Raw genomic sequence first — 20,245 nt, forward strand, 5'->3', positions numbered from 1 at the left:
CGTTGGGCGCGCGCGATGGAGCGGTGGCGCAGTGGTGAGCGGCTCCCGGCCACGGCTGTCATCGGTAGCGAGTGAGGAGGAGGGTGATGAGTGGGCGAGGGAGGATGAGGGAGCAGGAGGAGCTCTGAAGCGGCGTGCCGCCACCAGGTCCGACAGCCCTCAGCCCCAAAGACAAAGGCGCCCGTATAGCCTGTTGGGGCAAGTGCTGTTAGCAAGCGCCTGTGAAGGCCACACGAGGGTGGCGAGTGGCCAGGAACACGCCCCGCCACCTTCGTCTCCCGAGCGAGCGGCTGTGTTTTACACGTATCATCAGCTACTCGTTTGAGGCTGAGTCGACCTACGGGAGGCCCAGGATCGCGTCTGGTAATCTACACCGGCGTTGGCGGCCGCGAGCGGGAATCGAACTCGGCGCCGAGCGGCGTGTTTGCGTGTGCGCCACGGTCATTGATCCCGAGTCTGGAGCGCGTGCGACGCGTGCGTGACCCCGACGGATCCGGTCAAGGCGGGCAGCTCCTGCTGTCACTCCACTGCTGGATAAGGGCCTACCCGATCATGGGTTGCTGTGCAACCAAACCCGACCCACCCTGATCAGCGCGATTAACAAGAAGCCTCAACACGCTCATCAACAACACGGTGGCATTAAGCAACGATATGTATGTAATCCTCGACGTTTCGGACAATCGCCCTTCTTTTTGCACGTGGCAGTGCGGGTGTTTTTTTTGTTCTCTCCAAGTTCGTTTTGCTCAGATGGTGTCTCGTTCGCAAAGGGAGGAACCTCCTCCCGGTGGGTCACCAAAACCACGACGAGTCGAACAATGGACGCGCACACACAGAGAGAGGGCAGCATCATCTTCTCACTCCACGCCGGCCCCTCTCTCTGCCCTTCTCTCTCTCTCTGCTTCGCCTGTGCTCAGGCGAAGATGGCGGTGTACAGAACCAATAAAAAGATGCTGCAAGGTGACACTGACGGCTGCTCTGTGCTTCCAGTGTTCAGGGACCTGCTTAAGGCGCGGCTTAAGCAGGCCCCTGGAGCACGCGTACCACACACATGTCGGTGATGTGCGCGTCTTCTTCGAACGCTGGGGAGCCGGAAAAGCCCTCTGTACCAGCGTGGACGGCACCCTCGTGTTCACCTTCTGAAGCGCTCGCTCATCACCGTGGCTACGCGATGACCGCCACAACCACGTGGCTTTTCTTTCGTGTTGTGCGCGGTGCTTTTAGCGCCACAGCGCGTGGATTTGTAGCGTTTATTTTCATTTGTGTTGCTGGTGACTTTGTGTGTTTCATATCGGAATCGCCTCCAGTGCTGTTGCTGCTGGCAGCAATAAAAGTTGTTTAAAAGTCAAAAAAGTATCTCGCTCTCTCTGCCCCCCCTCTCTCTCTGCCTCTCTCTCTGCCCCCCCCCCCCCCTCTCTCTCTGCCCCCCCCTCTCTCTCTGCCTCTCTCTCTCTGTCCCCCCTCTCTCTCTGCCCCCTATCTCTCTGCCCCCTCTCTCTCTGCCTCTCTCTCTCTCTGCCCCCCCTCTCTCTCTGCCCCCCTCTCTCTCTGCCCCCCCTATCTCTCTGCCCCCTCTCTCTGCCCCTCTCTCTCTGTCCCCCCTCTCTCTCTGCCCCCCTATCTCTCTGCCCCCCTCTCTCTCTGCCCCCTCTCTCTCTGCCTCTCTCTGTGGATGCTGCCGTAAGTTGGCAACGCGCGTGGCGCCATCTGGTGGCGCGTGGGCGACAAAGCAGTGGCGGCGGCCACGCCGTCTCAGCTGTTCGGGGGGAGTGTGACATTCATCCAGCAGTGGAGAGACCCTGGCTAATGATGCCGATGGTGCATTAGGGGGGGGGGGGGGAGGTTAGGCGAGTGAGGCATTCACTCAGCATTCGATGCATATAAAGAACTGTATTGATAAGTTCTGCAGCGCGAGGTAGTAAATGCCTTACCCCGCCACTCGTTTAGTCTACACTCATGGAATGAAGTTGAAGATACAAACGGACATCAGAATGCAATGTTCTTTGTTAATATATCAACACGGGCACGAGAATATCACAAACATTTAAAAAAAACTTACTGGGCTAATTTGTAATTTGCGGGTAATCGCCGTGTCGATTAATCGGCAATCGATCCATGGATCGAGTAATGACGTGACACGCGCCCTTTCAATCGATTGGCCGATATCAGCACGCGGTCCGCTGTCGTTGTGTCGTGATTCAGGCAAGGCCGTAATTATAATATATTGGGGGGGGGGGGGGGGACACACATCCCCACAATATTCAAACATGCTCAAAATGTCCCCCAAATATATTGCTATAAAGAATTGCTATGCTATGTAAATAAAAACAACTATTTGCTGAACCTTGGCCACAATATCTAGGCTTGTCTTCATATAACAATGCATAGATTTCTGTTTATATGATTGTGGTTATGGTTGTACTTTATTAATCCCTAATGTCTGCTATTACATACAATGAAACAAGAAATGGTAAAAAAAAAAGTTACAACAGAGCAATGTAATACAATACACTATTAGACATTATTGTAAGAAATAAATAAAAAGTCCATCCCATGTGTTAGTGATTTTTTTAATATTTTAGGCAGGAAATTAGTTTTCAAATTTAGATCTTTTTCTGGGTTGGGACCCCCAGACACCCTGGGAGATTTGGTCCCCCCCCCCCATGTTGACTCCATGGCTACGGCCTTGGGTGGAAAAAATAAGATTTTTCCAGCGGCAGGCATCGGGTTTTTTCTTTAATACAATTAACCCCGATTTCGGGGAATTAAAACCTGGTTTAATGAATACGTAACTCTGAGAGGCTTAGGCTGCTTCCTCGTCGGTGCTGCTGTCGTACTCGGGGGGCCGTCGGGCACGGGGTAGTCGTAGAATGCGGCGGGCAGGTTGGTCTTGATGAACACGAGCTTCTCCACAATCGTGGGCGCCGCCAGTGAGTTCCTGATCTTGGAATGGATGAAGCCCATCGTTGAGAAGTTGGCGAAGTGCGGTTCTGCAATTAGAACCAATTAAACCGGATTTCTCCCAATCTCAGATGATCGGGTTTAATATAAATATACAATTAAACCCGATTGTAAAAAACCCGACTGTGCCACCCTTGATTCAGGCGCAACCGAGAACGCTCACGCCGCCTGCTGGACACGGCGTGCATGGCACGGACAGTCAGAAGGTGAAGCACGCCTTCTGACTGGTCGTTAACGGGGCCTGAAGGGGGATTGGTTAGAGGCAGGGGATTGAGGAGCAACGTCAGGTGGAGAGAGCGGGACAACGGAGGATGATTGATGGGTGGGTCGGTTGGGATCCGTTGGAGAAAGTGGGAAGTCGGGGAAGCGGAGGGTCAAGGTACCTTCGGGGAAAGGGCTCGAGGGACATGCGGCGTGTTTCAAAAGATGGACCCAATTTCAAAGCAGTATATTTGACGATGGCAATATGTTACAGTTACACAAAAAGTTACAAACCGTTTAATGAGTTATCAAGTTGTACTAACCATTTTATAAATGCTCTATGTGCCCTCCACCTGCTGTACGGACAACATCGAGACGATAGTTGAATTCGTCCCAAACGCCTCTCAAAGTGTCTTCTTCCACTGAAGTCACCGCTGCCGTGATTCTGTTTTTGAGGTCATCCAGATTAGTCGCTGACGGTGGCACAAAACATGGTCTTTGACGTATCCCCACAAGAAAAAGTCGCAGGGTGAGATGTCTGGGGATGTTGGGGGCCAAGAGTGTAGCGCCAAGTCTTGGGGTCCCGTGCGACCTATCAAAGGTCCTACTCGTCAACAGCACTTGCCCCAGCAGTCTGTTGAAGGCTATACTGTAGGGGGCACCTTTGTCTTTGTAACACGGAGTGAGCAGTGTGGAGCGTGGAGGAGGATCTTACCTGGTTTAAAACAAAAACTGTTTTATTAGTTTAGTTTATGCATACATGTGGATTGAATGCACATATTCTCTCAGCCTTATGCAGACCACCAGCTCACAGGAACTGCAGGCGTGGCTATTTTGTGATTTTAAGACCACCCACCAACTCGTGTCATGGTGTATGCAAAGTTCCCCAGCATTGAATCAAGTCAAGCAAGCGTGGCCCTGTTGATGAAACATCGTATGCCGAAACCGGTCCATAGTTTTGTTCATGTTGGGTTCATGCTGATGGAATGATGCACGCCCAAAAAGGCCACGTGGTGGTGGTGGCTGATGGGATGTAACACACTGGGCTGTTAGAGATGGCAGCAGTGGATTGCTCATGGCCGGTGACTGCCGTTTTAACCGCCCCTCCTAGAGGAGGAGGCCGTGTTGATGCCGTATTGCAATCATCACCAATAATCAGCAACGTTATCGCCGATAACGCGATCACGAAAGTCTCCGTCGTGAGTTAAACCGCCGTGGTGTGAATCTCTCTGCCTCGCAGTAGATGAGGTGGCACTCGTCTCGAAGGGCGGGCGGGCGGTCGCACTCATGACGCACAAAGCGCTCGCCCCGTAACGAACCACACAAGCACCCCGCCGCTCATCTCGACAGGGAGCATCGACCATCATCACGCGACACTCCGGGCATCATCCTCACTGCTGCAGCAGCAGCAGCCGCGGCTTTTGGCGAGCCATCGAAAAACGACAGCGGTGGTTGTGGCGATCTCCGCAAATCGCGCGGCGCATTTCAGATGCGGCCGTCTGGAACGTTCTCCCTTCCCATAGTAGGAGGCCACTGGAACATTGCACTTTTACACCTTCATCATCATCATCGTCGAGATTGACAAACTCGTTTCTTCAGAACTGCTTTTCGTGTTCCGGTTGTTGTCCTTCCCCCCCACCGCCCCCCTGCACCTCCGACTAGCACGGTCGGCTACGTGCGGTGCGAAAGAAGTTCGACACGGGCAACGCGCGGGGAGGGAGACGCGGCGGCGCACGGCGACCCCCCCCGCCCCGCCCCTCCCTGCCCCGCCCCTCCATGCCCCGCCCCGCCCCCCCCCCGCCCCTCCCTGCCCCGCCCCTCCCTGCCCCGCCCCTCCACGCCCCGCCTCTCCATGCCCCGCCCCGCCCCTCCCCGCCCCCCCCCCGCCCCGCCCCTCCCTGCCCCGCCCCTCCCTGCCCCGCCCCGCCCCTCCACGCCCCGCCCCTCCCTGCCCCGCCCCTCCCCTCCACGCTCCTCCCTGCCCCGCCCCTCCATGCCCCGCCCCGCCCCTCCCCGCCCCGCCCCCCCCCGCCCCGCCCCTCCCTGCCCCGCCCCTCCCTGCCCCGCCTCCTGCCGCCTCGCGCCCTGCTGGGGGGGGGGCGCTGGGAGGGGGCCTCTGTAGGGGGCGGGGCTCTGAGGGGGGAGGGGCGCTGTGGGGGGCGGGAATCTGAGGGGAGGGGGCTATCGGGGGCGGGGGGCGCTGGGGGGGGAGTGCTGTGGGGGGTGGGGGGCGCTGGGAGGAGGTGTGGGGGGCGGGGCTCTGAGGGGGGGCGTTGGGGGGGGGTTCTGTGGGGGCGGGGGGCGCTGGGTGGAGGGGGCGCTGGAGAGGGGGTCACTGCGGGGGGCTCTGTGGGGGGGGGGGGGCCTTGGAGGGGGGGGGGGGCACGTCCCCCCGCTCGCCGTCGTCACGAGGCTTGTAATTGCAGCGGGCGGCAGAGCGGCAGCGGGCTGGGATTATTGTTATTATATGCGAGTCCACATTTAGATTGTCTTTGTTAATTACATATTACTTTTAATGAGACGTTATAAATGTAGCTGAGTGAGAGCATCTCTGTGTGTGTGTGGCACGCATCTTGGGACATTGAGTAAAATGTGTGTGGCGTGAGAGTGTATGGGGTGAGGACGTGAGGAGTGAGGGGTGAGGGGGTGAGGGGGTGGGGGGTGAGGGGGTGAGGGGGTGGGGGGTGAGGGGGTGGGGGGTGGAGGGTGAGGGGGTGGGGGGTGAAGGGTGAGGGGGTGAGGGGGTGAGGGGTGGGGGTGAGGGGGTGGGGGGTGAGGGTGTGAGGGGTGAGGTGGTGAGGGGGTGAGGGGTGGGGGGTGAGGGGGTGGGGGGTGGGGGGTGAGGGGGTGGGGGGTGGGGGGTGAGGGGGTGAGGGGTGAGGGGGTGAGGGGTGAGGGGGTGAGGGGGTGAGGGGTGGGGGGTGAGGGGGTGGGGGGTGGGGGTGAGGGGGTGAAGGGTGAGGGGGCGAGAGTGTGAGGTGGTGAGGGGGTGAGGGGTGGGGGGTGAGGGGTGAGGGGTGGGGGGTGAGGGGGTGGGGGGTGGGGGGTGAGGGGGTGAGGGGTGGGGGGTGAGGGGTGGGGGTGAGGGGGTGAGGGGGTGAGGGGGCGAGAGTGTGAGGGGGTGGGGGGTGGGGGTGAGGGGGTGGGGGGTGAGGGGGCGAGAGTGTGAGGGGGTGGGGGGTGAGGGGGTGAAGGGGTGGGGGGTGAGGGGGCGAGAGTGTGAGGGGGTGGGGGGTGAGGGGGTGAGGGGGTGGGGGGTGAGGGGTGGGGGGTGAGGGGGTGGGGGGTGGGGGGTGAGGGGGTGGGGGGTGAGGGGGCGAGAGTGTGAGGGGGTGGGGGGTGTCTGTCTCCACGTGTGGCAGCTCGCTTTGCCACCCCCGCGGTCACGTGATCACGATGCTAATTGCTCAGTTCCCATGGCGACCCCCCGTGCAGGGATGTCGTGCGCGCGCGTGATTGTGTGTGATTGTGTGTGTGATTGTGTGTGTGTGTGATTGTGTGTGATTGTGTGTGTGATTGTGTGATTGTGTGTGATTGTGTGTGTGATTGTGTGTGTGTGTGATTGTGTGTGATTGTGTGTGTGATTGTGTGTGTGATTGTGTGTGATTGTGTGTGTGTGTGATTGTTTAATTCGTGGTTTAGTGGTAATGAATTGGCCTGGCACAAGCATCGTGGTGACGTCACCGCCACTTAGTGGCGAATGGCGGTTGTTGTTGTTGTTGTTGTGTGATTGTGTGTGTGTGATTGTGTGTGTGATTGTGTGTGTGTGATTGTGTGTGTGATTGTGTGTGTGTGATTGTGTGTGTGTGTGATTGTGTGTGATTGTGTGTGTGATTGTGTGTGTGATTGTGTGTGGTTTAGTGGTAATGAATTGAAGGTGGAGGGGTTACCAGCCCCTCACACCCGTCCAGAGCCCCCGTTTAGCCACTGTGGTGGTCACAGACGCCATGAGGGGAGAGGCCAATGGGCATTGGCCCTCCCCCCACAGCACTGCCCACGACAGTGTTGCCCGTCCGGCACCGCGAGGAGGTAGGAGGTTGTTTTGCCGGACCTCCTGTCACAGGTGCTGGCTAAAGTGGCCACTCGGGACAGAGTCATCTTGTTGGGTGACTTCAATGCCCGAGTTGGTCATGATGCTGACACCTGGTCTGGAGTGATTGGAAGGCATGGGCCAGATCAGCTCAATAATAACGGTAGGAGGCTGCTAGATTTTTGTGCAGCCCATGGGCTTGTAATTACCAACACGCTCTTCCGGCATCGGCGCATCCACACAACATCATGGATACATGCCGGGTCCAAGCAAGAACATCTGCTGGACTACATAGTGACGGACCAGCGGATGCGAACCCATGTCCTTGACACCAGGACCTACCGTGGAGCTGATCTGTCCTCTGACCATCGACTAGTCATCTGTAAGATGCGCCTGCCTTTCTTCCACTCCGGTGGTGGGTGTACACCCAGGATCCCATTCCAACCAAAAGTGGCCTGGTCTCAGTTAGCTGATGAAAGTTGCAAGCGAGAATTTCATCATCGCTTGCAGCTGGGGTTGGCATCGTCCCCCACTCCACCTGATGTCGAGGGTAAATGGGCGAGGTTTAGGACTGTGACTCATGCAGCTGCAATGGCTGCTTTGGGTACGCGGTCCAGACCTCCCCAGAAACCCTGGCTGACAGAGGAGGTGTTCAGGTTAATTGAGAAAAAGCGACAGGCCCACTCTCATCGCCTACAGCATCCCACGTCAGAGAATGAGGAGGTTTACCGCAGCCTTCGCTCGGAAGTTCGGAGAGCCGTAAGGCGTTGTAAGGATGGGTGGTGGTCGCGGGTTGCTGAGGAGATGGAGTCTGCCTCAGTGGCCCGTGATCACAAATCACTATTTAACTCCATCAAAAAAGTAACCTGCAGCGCCACACCTATTACCATCATTAGAGGAAAAAACGGTGATCCAATCTCCGACCCCCAGGAACAGGTTTGCAGATTTGCTGAGCATTTCTGTGAGGTCCTGGGGGAGGGAAATTCTCTCAGCCAGGAAAACATCATGGCACAAAGTGGGGATAACCCTGCTGAGGCTGCGGTGCCTCAAATATTGGAAGAGGTCATCCCCTGTGAGTGGCTGGCTGAGGTTCCAGCTGTTGAGGAAGTACTGAGGGCGATCCGGAGTCTGAGACCAGGGAAGGCACCGGGCAGAGATGATCTCCCAAGCGAAATGCTGAGGGAGGGTGGCGTTTGTGCACAGACTGCCCTATATGACATCATAACAACAGTCTGGACCACTGGACGGGTTCCGCAGGACTGGAAGGATGCCCTGGTGGTCCCCCTCTTTAAGAAGGGGGACCGCACAGACTGTAACAACTACAGGGGCATCTCACTCCTCAGTGTGCCGGGTAAGGTCCTGGCAAGGATTATTCAACATCGCCTTGCTAGGCACGCTGAGGAGGGGCTTGCGGAGCCACAATGCGGTTTCAGGAAAGGGCGGTCCTGCACAGATGCCATATTTTCTGTCCGTCTGCTACAGCAGAGGTGTAGGGAATTCCAAAAAGACCTACATCTCTGCTTTATTGACCTGGTCAAGGCCTATGATACCATCAGTAGGACTGGACTCTGGGTTGTTCTTCGTGCTTTCGGAGTCCCTGACCCTCTGCTCACGATCATTAAGGACCTTCATGATGGTGAGCGGGCCCGGGTAAAACTACGTGGCCGGGAGTCGGAGCCTTTCCCTGTACACCTTGGGGTGCGACAGGGATGTCCTCTGGCTCCCACATTATTTAACATCTATTTTGACCGCGTAGTTCGTGAAGCCTTCAATAGCTGTACCGGGGGAATTTCCGTTTGGTACAGATATAATGGGAGGCTGATCGACGCCCGGGTGCGATCAAGGGATGGCTCCCTATTGGTCAACCACGTTATGTATGCCGATGATTTGGTAATAGCTGCTCATTCAGAAGAGGAGTTGGAGGCGCTGCTGCTGAGACTGGAGCGTGCCACTAAGAGGTGGGGCCTTACCATCAGCCCCACCAAAACCAAGCACCTGCCTGGGTATTTTGTACCATCGGACACTCCACCCCCACAACTCCCAATTGGTGATGGGGCAGTTGTGGAGAGAGTGGAGAGTTTCCCATACCTGGGCAGTGTGCTTATGACCGGCTCCAGTCTATCAGCAGAGGTCTCACTCCGAATCAGTCGAGCGGCAATATCTTTTCATCGGTTGCGTAACGCTGTGTGGAAGCTACCTGGTCTGTCGCTCCGCACGAAGCTTCAGGTCTTCTCGGCCACGGTCATTCCCTCCCTTCTCTACGCTTGCGAGACGTGGACCCCCCTGGTGGAGCATCTTCGCCGGTTGGAAACATTTAGGCTGGCCTGCCTACGATCCATCCTGGGTTTAACCAGGCTGGATTGTGTGAGGAGCTCACAAATCCTTGAAAGATCTGGGCAAAGTCCCATCAGTGAGCTCCTCCGGCAGGCAAGGCTGCGTTGGCTGGGTCATGTAGCCCGCATGCCCAGCCACCGCATGCCTAAACAGCTTTTGTTCGGCCGGATCGAGGGGGCTAGACGGGCGCGGCACGGGCTGGAGAAGAGATGGAGTGATGTGGTACAGGAGGACGTGGAGCTGAGTGGACTTGCCGATGACTGGTACCAGCGGTGTCAAGATCGGCCTCAGTGGAGGAGGCTCGTGAAGGACGCTACTGGGCAGTTGGAGGCAGTCGCCCTCCAACAACAACGGAGGGCGGAGGAGCGACGCTCACAACAACGAGCGGAGCGCCGGGTGGCTAAAGCACAGCAAGTTGGCACAGTAGGGGGCACAGGTGGTGCATCAGCCAGTCATCTCGGTCATCTCGGTCAGTCGACCAGTGGCACCTGGGTCTGCCCCGTGACCTCCTGCCAGCGGGCTTTCGACACTTCACGTGGCCTCAAGGTGCACTTGGCCTGGCACAAGCATCGTGGTGACGTCACCGCCACTTAGTGGCGAATGGCGGTTGTTGTTGTTGTTGTGATTGTGTGTGATTGTGTGTGTGTGTGATTGTGTGTGTGATTGTGTGTGTGTGATTGTGTGTCATTGTGTGTGATTGTGTGATTGTGTGTGATTGTGTGTGTGTGATTGTGTGTGTGATTGTGTGTGTGATTGTGTGTGATTGTGTGTGTGTGTGATTGTGTGTGTGATTGTGTGTGTGATTGTGTGTGATTGTGTGTGTGTGATTGTGTGTGATTGTGTGTGATTGTGTGTGTGTGTGATTGTGTGTGTGTGATTGTGTGTGTGATTGTGTGTGATTGTGTGTGTGATTGTGTGTGATTGTGTGTGTGTGATTGTGTGTGTGATTGTGTGTGTGTGATTGTGTGTGTGTGTGATTGTGTGTGTGTGTGATTGTGTGTGTGTGATTGTGTGTGATTGTGTGTGATTGTGTGTGTGTGATTGTGTGTGTGATTGTGTGTGATTGTGTGTGATTGTGTGTGTGATTGTGTGATTGTGTGTGATTGTGTGATTGTGTGTGTGATTGTGTGATTGTGTGTGATTATGTGTGTGTGATTGTGTGTGATTGTGTGTGTGATTGCGTGTGTGTGATTGTGTGTGATTGTGTGTGTGTGATTGTGTGTGTGATTGTGTTCGTGATTGTGTGTGTGATTGTGTGTGTGATTGATTGTGTGATTGTATGTGTGTGATTGTGTGTGTGATTGTGTGTGTGATTGCGTGTGTGTGATTGTGTGTGTGATTGTGTGTGTGTGAGTGCGTGTGTGTGATTGTGTGTGTCTGATTGTATGTGTGTGTGTGATTGTGTGATTGTATGTGTGTGATTGTGTGTGTGTGATTGTGTGTGTGATCTTCTCCGGTTGGAAACATTCAGGCTGGCCTGCCTACGATCCATTCTGGGTTTAACCAGGCTGGATTGTGTGAGGAGCTCACAAATCCTTGAAAGATCTGGGCAAAGTCCCATCGGTGAGCTCCTCCGGCAGGCAAGGTTGCATTTGCTGGGTCATGTAGCCCGCATGCCCAGCCACCGCATGCCTAAACAGCTTTTGTTCGGCCGGATCGAGGGGGCTAAACGGGCACGGCACGGGCTAGAGAAGAGATGGAGTGATGTGGTACAGGAGGACGTGGGGATGAGTGGACTTGCCGATGACTGGTACCAGCGGTGTCAAGATCGGCCTCTGTGGAGGAGGCTCGTGAAGGACGCTACTGGGCAGTTGGAGGCAGTCGCCCTCCAACAACAACGGAGGGCGGAGGAGCGACGCTCACAACAACGAGCGGAGCGCCGGGTGGCTAAAGCACAGCAAGTTGGTACAGTAGGGGGCACAGGTGGTGCATCAGCCAGTCATCTCGGTCATATCGGTCAGTCGACCCGTGGTACCTGCTGGGTCTGCCCCGTGACCTCCTGCCAGCGGGCGTTCGACACTTCACGTGGCCTCAAGGTGCACTTGGCCTGGCACAAGCGTCGTGGTGACGTCACCGCCACTTAGTGGTGAATGGCGGTTGTTGTTGTTGTTGTGTGTGATTGTGTGTGTGTGATTGTGTAGGTGCTCGCTACAGCACTTGCCCCTCCAGCCTGTTGCAGGCTATACAGGGGATCTTTGTAAGTGTGTGTATGTGCGCGTATGTGTTTGTGTGTTTGTGGAGCGGTCGTGTAGTGGTGAGCGCTACGCCAGTCACGATTATTTGAACCGGTCCGCTAGGTCGACTCAGCCGTAAATGAGCACCTGGTGCGCGCGTGTAAAACATCGCCACTCGGGAGACAAAGGCGGCCGGGCGGGGCCCTGGCCACCCACCCCCCCTTGTCCATAGGTGCTCGTTGCCAGCACCTGCCACAACAGGCTGTCATGGTTATACGGGCATCTTTATCATTGTGGTGAGTGCCCGCGTGTGTGTGCGTGTGTGTGTGCGTGTGTGTGCGTGCGTGTGTGTGCGCGTGTGTCTACGTGTTTGCGTGTTTGCGTGCGTGTGTGCGTGTGTGTGTGCGTGTGTGTGCGTGTGTGTGTGCGTGTGTCTACGTGTGTGCGTGCGTGTGTGCGTGTGTGTGCGTGTGTGTGTGTGTCTGTGCGTGTGTGTGCCACACTGCCCTGGGGAATATGGCAGGTCGCCGTCAAAGTTCCTTCGTTTATAGACGTCTCCGCGCGCCCCCCGTGTCTGCCCCCCCCCCCCGGTGCCTCTGAGTCACCGCATTCAAAGCGACTCCGAGTTCACCATCGGCAGCATCAGTCGCTCGTGCCGGCAGCGTCTCGAGCAGCGAGCGGCAACCACGCGCCCTGTATTTCTTGTTGAGATAACAACAATCATCATCATCGCTACATCATCATTATTGCTGCATGATCATCATTTTCATCATCGCTTCATCATCACCGCTGCATGATCATTATCATCATCGCTGCATGATCATCATCATCATCATCGCTGCATCGTCATCATCATCACTGCATCATGATCACCATCGTTGCATGATCACCATCGCATTGAGGAACTGAGCGTCAGCGAAAGGCACCGTGGAGATGGAGCCGAGGAATCGCCCTGAACCTGACGACGTCGAGACGACTCGCGCTGCAGGTACTGGCGCCGTGACGCTAAACGATCCTCCCCCGGCACTCCGGCGAGCGGCGACATCACGCCGCCCGCACCTCTCGCTTGCAAGGAATCGCTTGCCCGCCGCGTCTGAATGTATCAGGCTGGGCACATGGCAGGGCACGGTCGGCGCGCGCTGCGCTCTGCGTCACGCTCCGTGCGCACATTGTCAGGGAGATCACATTGTCAGGGAGATCACATTGTCAGGGAGATCACATTGTCAGGGAGATCACATTGTCAGGGAGATCACATTGTCAGGGAGATCACATTGTCAGGGAGATCGCATTGTCAGGGAGATCGCATTGTCAGGGAGATCGCATTGTCAGGGAGATCACATTGTCAGGGAGATCGCATTGTCAGGGAGATCACATTGTCAGGGAGATCACATTGTCAGGGAGATCGCATTGTCAGGGAGATCACATTGTCAGGGAGATCACATTGTCAGGGAGATCACATTGTCAGGGAGATCACATTGTCAGGGAGATCACATTGTCAGGGAGATCACATTGTCAGGGAGATCGCATTGTCAGGGAGATCACATTGTCAGGGAGATCGCATTGTCAGGGAGATCACATTGTCAGGGAGATCGCATTGTCAGGGAGATCACATTGTCAGGGAGATCACATTGTCAGGGAGATCACATTGTCAGGGAGATCACATTGTCAGGGAGATCACATTGTCAGGGAGATCGCATTGTCAGGGAGATCACATTGTCAGGGAGATCGCATTGTCAGGGAGATCACATTGTCAGGGAGATCACATTGTCAGGGAGATCGCATTGTCAGGGAGATCACATTGTCAGGGAGATCGCACATTGTCAGGGAGATCACATTGTCAGGGAGATCGGACACCGTCAAAGGAGTTGTGGATTTTTTTATTTAAAGTTTTCGTGACTGCAGGGATTCATCTTCTTGGTTCTTTCATTCAGACGCTGTCTTTCCGACAGACCTGTTCTTCACCTGAGGACGGCTGCTTGCGTTGTGGCCGAAACGTCGTGAGAATTGTATTTTATTGTGTTTTATTTTTATTATTTTATTATTTCCCTTCTACGTGACTTTACCGAAAGAACCAAGAAGAGTTGTGGAATGTCCACTCACGGCCAGACGGAGATTGGCATCGCTCCAAGTTGCGACGTCACAGCTCTTGTCAATCCACTGCTGGATGGGATATTCAGCCATACTTCACCACGCCGGTCCTCGAGATTTGCTGGAGGCGGGCAGCGTAGACGCAGGTGATGTTTCTATTTTATTTTATGGAGGAGCTCAGCCGCTTGTGCTGCTCGCCACGTCCGCCCCCGGAGCCTGACGACGGCTGCTCTTACTCAAGCTGCTCGCCCAGCCGAGCACCATCCAGACTCGAGGCCGCTTAGCTTCGGAGATCGGCGACGGCGTCTGCCCGACACGTGGCGCGCGAGGTGCCGTCTCACGGTGTCCACATGCTGCCGGCAAACATGTCCCCCCCCTCTCATCTCCCTTGCAGCAGACACGACGGACGAATTCCTCCAGCGCTTCGGACTGCGCCTGCAAGGTGAGCTTGCGCCCGCTTAACGCGACACCACAACCGTCGGCCGTGGTCCATCCACTGCTGGGTGAAAGCCGGGTGACTGCTCCTCGCCGTCCGTCGCTCACGGCCCAGAGCCGCCGCCAACCATCTCCCTCGCTGGCTGTGCGCAGATTCGGATTTACTTATGACTGGGGGAGATCAGCGCTTTGTTTACAGATGTCCAGTAGGGGCACGGGGTAAGCAGGTTACAACAACAACAGGCACGCGATAGGGGTGCAAAGTACAAGAGAGGTAAACAGATCACCCAACACACAAATACAACACTGAACCATCACCACACTGAGCCCACATCGTCACTACATCCCCCGCGGTGCTCCTCCCGCTGGACGCGTCCCCCCCTCCTTGGGCTGCCATTCCATCGCCGCTCTCGTGCCGTCGGTCGCAGCGGTGGCACTCGCGCCTCGCAGCTCGAAGCGCCTGGGTGAGATTCCCGACTCGATCGCCTCTCAGTTTGCACACTCTCCCGCTTGGTGTGCGCTTGGGTTGACCTCCGCGTTCTCGCCTCAACAAATGAAATCTTAACGCTGTCATTGGGCAAAACGGCATCGCAAGTGCTGAAAATATCACCTGCGAATCACTCATCTGGGTAACACACACACATACAGCAGCAGCAGCAACATCGCTGCTGCCACGCCACTCGATGTGCATCCGTGACTCGCGCTTTGTGAGGAGCGGTGGTGCAATGGTTAGCGCAGTGCGCTAGGATCGAGGAAAAACCTTGAGTGCGATTCGAGGCCACGGCTAAGACGAGAGGCGAGCGAGGAATGAACCGGTTCTGACTACCCTCCCCCTACTCCACCGACATTAACCAACCCGCACTGACTGGCGTGGTGAAGTATGGTCAAACAACACCCACGACCGGCACGGCGTAGGAAGGCATTCAGCCAAGAATGTTGGGCAAAACGCTGCGCTTGATGACAGCATTTTTACACTCACAGCGCGGACATTTCAGGGACTACACCAGTCAGTTGACTACCTGGTGTCTCACCCCGTGAGTCACTAAGTCACCTGACCACCTGGTGTCTCACCCCGTGAGTCACTAAGTCAGCTGACTACCTGGTGTCTCACCCCGTGAGTCACTAAGTCACCTGACTACCTGGTGTCTCACCCCGTGAGTCACTAAGTCAGCTGACTACCTGGTGTCTCACCCCGTGAGTCACTAAGTCACCTGACTACCTGGTGTCTCACCCCGTGAGTCACTAAGTCAGCTGACTACCTGGTGTCTCACCCCGTGAGTCACTAAGTCAGCTGACTACCTGGTGTCTCACCCCGTGAGTCACTAAGTCACCTGACTACCTGGTGTCTCATCCCGTGAGTCACTAAGTCAGCTGACTACCTGGTGTCTCACCCCGTGAGTCACTAAGTCACCTGACTACCTGGTGTCTCATCCCGTGAGTCACTAAGTCAGCTGACTACCTGGTGTCTCACCCCGTGAGTCACTAAGTCACCTGACTACCTGGTGTCTCAACCCGTGAGTCACTAAGTCAGCTGACTACCTGGTGTCTCACCCCGTGACGTCACTAAGTCAGCTGACTACCTGGTGTCTCACCCCGTGAGTCACTAAGTCACCTGACTACCTGGTGTCTCACCCCGTGTGTCACTAAGTCACCTGACTACCTGGTGTCTCACCCCGTGAGTCACTAAGTCACCTGACTACCTGGTGTCTCACCCAGTGAGTCACTAAGTCACCTGACTACCTGGTGTCTCACCCCGTGAGTCACTAAGTCACCTGACTACCTGGTGTCTCACCCCGTGAGTCACTAAGTCACCTGACTACCTGGTGTCTCACCCCGTGAGTGACTGAGTCAGCTGACTACCTGGTGTCTCACCTCGTGATGTCACTAAGTAACCTGACTACCTGGTGTCTCACCCCGTGAGTCACTAAGTCAGCTGACTACCTGGTGTCTCACCCCGTGAGTCACTAAGTCAGCTGACTACCTGGTGTCTCACCCCGTGTGTCATTAAGTCACCTGACTACCTGGTGTCTCACCCCGTGTGTCATTAAGTCACCTGACTACCTGGTGTCTCACCCCGTGTGTCACTAAGTCACCTGACCACCTGGTGTCTCACCCCGTGTGTCATTAAGTCACCTGACTACCTGGTGTCTCAACCCGTGAGTCACTAAGTCAGCTGACTACCTGGTGTCTCACCCCGTGACGTCACTAAGTCAGCTGACTACCTGGTGTCTCACCTCGTGATGTCACTAAGTCAGCTGACTACCTGGTGTCTCACCCCGTGAGTCACTAAGTCACCTGACTACCTAGTGTCTCACCCCGTGTGTCACTAAGTCACCTGACTACCTGGTGTCTCACCCCGTGAGTCACTAAGTCACCTGACTACCTGGTGTCTCACCCCGTGAGTCACTAAGTCACCTGACTACCTGGTGTCTCACCCCGTGAGTCACTAAGTCACCTGACTACCTGGTGTCTCACCCCGTGAGTCACTAAGTCACCTGACTACCTGGTGTCTCACCCCGTGAGTGACTGAGTCAGCTGACTACCTGGTGTCTCACCTCGTGATGTCACTAAGTAACCTGACTACCTGGTGTCTCACCCCGTGAGTCACTAAGTCAGCTGACTACCTGGTGTCTCACCCCGTGAGTCACTAAGTCAGCTGACTACCTGGTGTCTCACCCCGTGTGTCATTAAGTCACCTGCCTACCTGGTGTCTCACCCCGTGTGTCATTAAGTCACCTGACTACCTGGTGGTCACCCCATGTGTCACTAAGTCACCTGACCACCTGGTGTCTCACCCCGTGTGTCATTAAGTCACCTGACTACCTGGTGTCTCACCCCGTGTGTCACTAAGTCAGCTGACTACCTGGTGTCTCACCCCGTGAGTCACTAAGTCACCTGACCACCTGGTGTCTCACCCCGTGTGTCATTAAGTCAGCTGACTACCTGGTGTCTCACCCCGTGAGTCACTAAGTCACCTGACTACCTGGTGTCTCATCCCGTGAGTCACTAAGTCAGCTGACTACCTGGTGTCTCAACCCGTGAGTCACTAAGTCAGCTGACTACCTGGTGTCTCACCCCGTGACGTCACCAAGTCAGCTGACTACCTGGTGTCTCACCTCGTGATGTCACTAAGTCAGCTGACTACCTGGTGTCTCACCCCATGAGTCACTAAGTCACCTGACTACCTGGTGTCTCACCCCGTGTGTCACTAAGTCACCTGACTACCTGGTGTCTCACCCCGTGAGTCACTGAGTCATCTGACTACCTGGTGTCTCACCCCGTGAGTCACTAAGTCACCTGACTACCTGGTGTCTCACCCCGTGTGTCATTAAGTCACCTGACTACCTGGTGTCTCACCCCGTGAGTCACTAAGTCATCTGACTACCTGGTGTCTCACCCCGTGAGTGACTGAGTCCAGCTGACTACCTGGTGTCTCACCTCGTGATGTCACTAGTAACCTGACTACCTGGTGTCTCACCCCGTGAGTCACTAAGTCAGCTGACTACCTGGTGTCTCACCCCGGAGTCACTAAGTCAGCTGACTACCTGGTGTCTCACCCCGTGTGTCATTAAGTCACCTGACTACCTGGTGTCTCACCCCGTGTGTCATTAAGTCACCTGACTACCTGGTGTCTCACCTCGTGATGTCACTAAGTAACCTGACTACCTGGTGTCTCACCCCGTGAGTCACTAAGTCAGCTGACTACCTGGTGTCTCACCCCGTGAGTCACTAAGTCACCTGACTACCTGGTGTCTCACCCCGTGAGTCACTAAGTCAGCTGACTACCTGGTGTCTCACCCCGTGAGTCACTAAGTCACCTGACTACCTGGTGTCTCACCCCGTGAGTCACTAAGTCAGCTGACTACCTGGTGTCTCACCCCGTGAGTCACTAAGTCAGCTGACTACCTGGTGTCTCACCCCGTGAGTCACTAGTCACCTGACTACCTGGTGTCTCATCCCGTGAGTCACTAAGTCAGCTGACTACCTGGTGTCTCACCCCGTGAGTCACTAAGTCACCTGACTACCTGGTGTCCTCATCCCGTGAGTCACTAAGTCAGCTGACTACCTGGTGTCTCACCCCGTGAGTCACTAAGTCACCTGACTACCTGGTGTCTCAACCCGTGAGTCACTAAGTCAGCTGACTACCTGTTGTCTCACCCCGTGACGTCACTAAGTCAGCTGACTACCTGGTGTCTCACCCCGTGAGTCACTAAGTCACCTGACTACCTGGTGTCTCACCCCGTGTGTCACTAAGTCACCTGACTACCTGGTGTCTCACCCCGTGAGTCACTAAGTCACCTGACTACCTGGTGTCTCACCCAGTGAGTCACTAAGTCACCTGACTACCTGGTGTCTCACCCGTGAGTCACTAAGTCACCTGACTACCTGGTGTCTCACCCCGTGAGTCACTAAGTCACCTGACTACCTGGTGTCTCACCCCGTGAGTGACTGAGTCAGCTGACTACCTGGTGTCTCACCTCGTGATGTCACTAAGTAACCTGACTACCTGGTGTCTCACCCCGTGAGTCACTAAGTCAGCTGACTACCTGGTGTCTCACCCCGTGAGTCACTAAGTCAGCTGACTACCTGGTGTCTCACCCCGTGTGTCATTAAGTCACCTGACTACCTGGTGTCTCACCCCGTGTGTCATTAAGTCACCTGACTACCTGGTGTCTCACCCCGTGTGTCACTAAGTCACCTGACCACCTGGTGTCTCACCCCGTGTGTCATTAAGTCACCTGACTACCTGGTGTCTCAACCCGTGAGTCACTAAGTCAGCTGACTACCTGGTGTCTCACCCCGTGACGTCACTAAGTCAGCTGACTACCTGGTGTCTCACCTCGTGATGTCACTAAGTCAGCTGACTACCTGGTGTCTCACCCCGTGAGTCACTAAGTCACCTGACTACCTAGTGTCTCACCCCGTGTGTCACTAAGTCACCTGACTACCTGGTGTCTCACCCCGTGAGTCACTAAGTCACCTGACTACCTGGTGTCTCACCCCGTGAGTCACTAAGTCACCTGACTACCTGGTGTCTCACCCCGTGAGTCACTAAGTCACCTGACTACCTGGTGTCTCACCCCGTGAGTCACTAAGTCACCTGACTACCTGGTGTCTCACCCCGTGAGTGACTGAGTCAGCTGACTACCTGGTGTCTCACCTCGTGATGTCACTAAGTAACCTGACTACCTGGTGTCTCACCCCGTGAGTCACTAAGTCAGCTGACCACCTGGTGTCTCACCCCGTGAGTCACTAAGTCAGCTGACTACCTGGTGTCTCACCCCGTGTGTCATTAAGTCACCTGACTACCTGGTGTCTCACCCCGTGTGTCATTAAGTCACCTGACTACCTGGTGTCTCACCCCGTGTGTCACTAAGTCACCTGACCACCTGGTGTCTCACCCGTGTGTCATTAAGTCACCTGACTACCTGGTGTCTCACCCCGTGTGTCACTAAGTCAGCTGACTACCTGGTGTCTCACCCCGTGAGTCACTAAGTCACCTGACCACCTGGTGTCTCACCCCGTGTGTCATTAAGTCAGCTGACTACCTGGTGTCTCACCCCGTGAGTCACTAAGTCACCTGACTACCTGGTGTCTCATCCCGTGAGTCACTAAGTCAGCTGACTACCTGGTGTCTCAACCCGTGAGTCACTAAGTCAGCTGACTACCTGGTGTCTCACCCCGTGACGTCACCAAGTCAGCTGACTACCTGGTGTCTCACCTCGTGATGTCACTAAGTCAGCTGACTACCTGGTGTCTCACCCCGTGAGTCACTAAGTCACCTGACTACCTGGTGTCTCACCCCGTGTGTCACTAAGTCACCTGACTACCTGGTGTCTCACCCCGTGAGTCACTGAGTCATCTGACTACCTGGTGTCTCACCCCGTGAGTCACTAAGTCACCTGACTACCTGGTGTCTCACCCCGTGAGTGACTGAGTCAGCTGACTATCTGGTGTCTCACCTCGTGATGTCACTAAGTAACCTGACTACCTGGTGTCTCACCCCGTGAGTCACTAAGTCAGC

The 20,245-nt window shown here is 55.6% G+C and overlaps 1 protein-coding gene across 1 annotated transcript in view; it reads left to right on the forward strand.

Moving 5' to 3' along the window:
• Positions 1-12,423: 12,423 nt before the first annotated feature.
• LOC133340799 (phosphatase and actin regulator 1-like) overlaps positions 12,424-20,245 on the forward strand; it is a 98,955-nt gene continuing 91,133 nt past the window's right edge. Inside the window, exons 1-2 of the mRNA XM_061549206.1 lie at positions 12,424-12,685; positions 14,180-14,227. Of these exons, the coding sequence (XP_061405190.1) occupies positions 12,631-12,685; positions 14,180-14,227 (103 nt within the window). The 5' untranslated portion in view covers positions 12,424-12,630. The remainder of the gene's footprint in view (positions 12,686-14,179; positions 14,228-20,245) is intronic.

Source organism: Lethenteron reissneri, chromosome 10 (genome assembly GCF_015708825.2).
Source record: "Lethenteron reissneri isolate LAM-NWPU_2019-01 chromosome 10, ASM1570882v1, whole genome shotgun sequence".
Lineage (NCBI taxonomy): Eukaryota > Metazoa > Chordata > Hyperoartia > Petromyzontiformes > Petromyzontidae > Lethenteron > Lethenteron reissneri.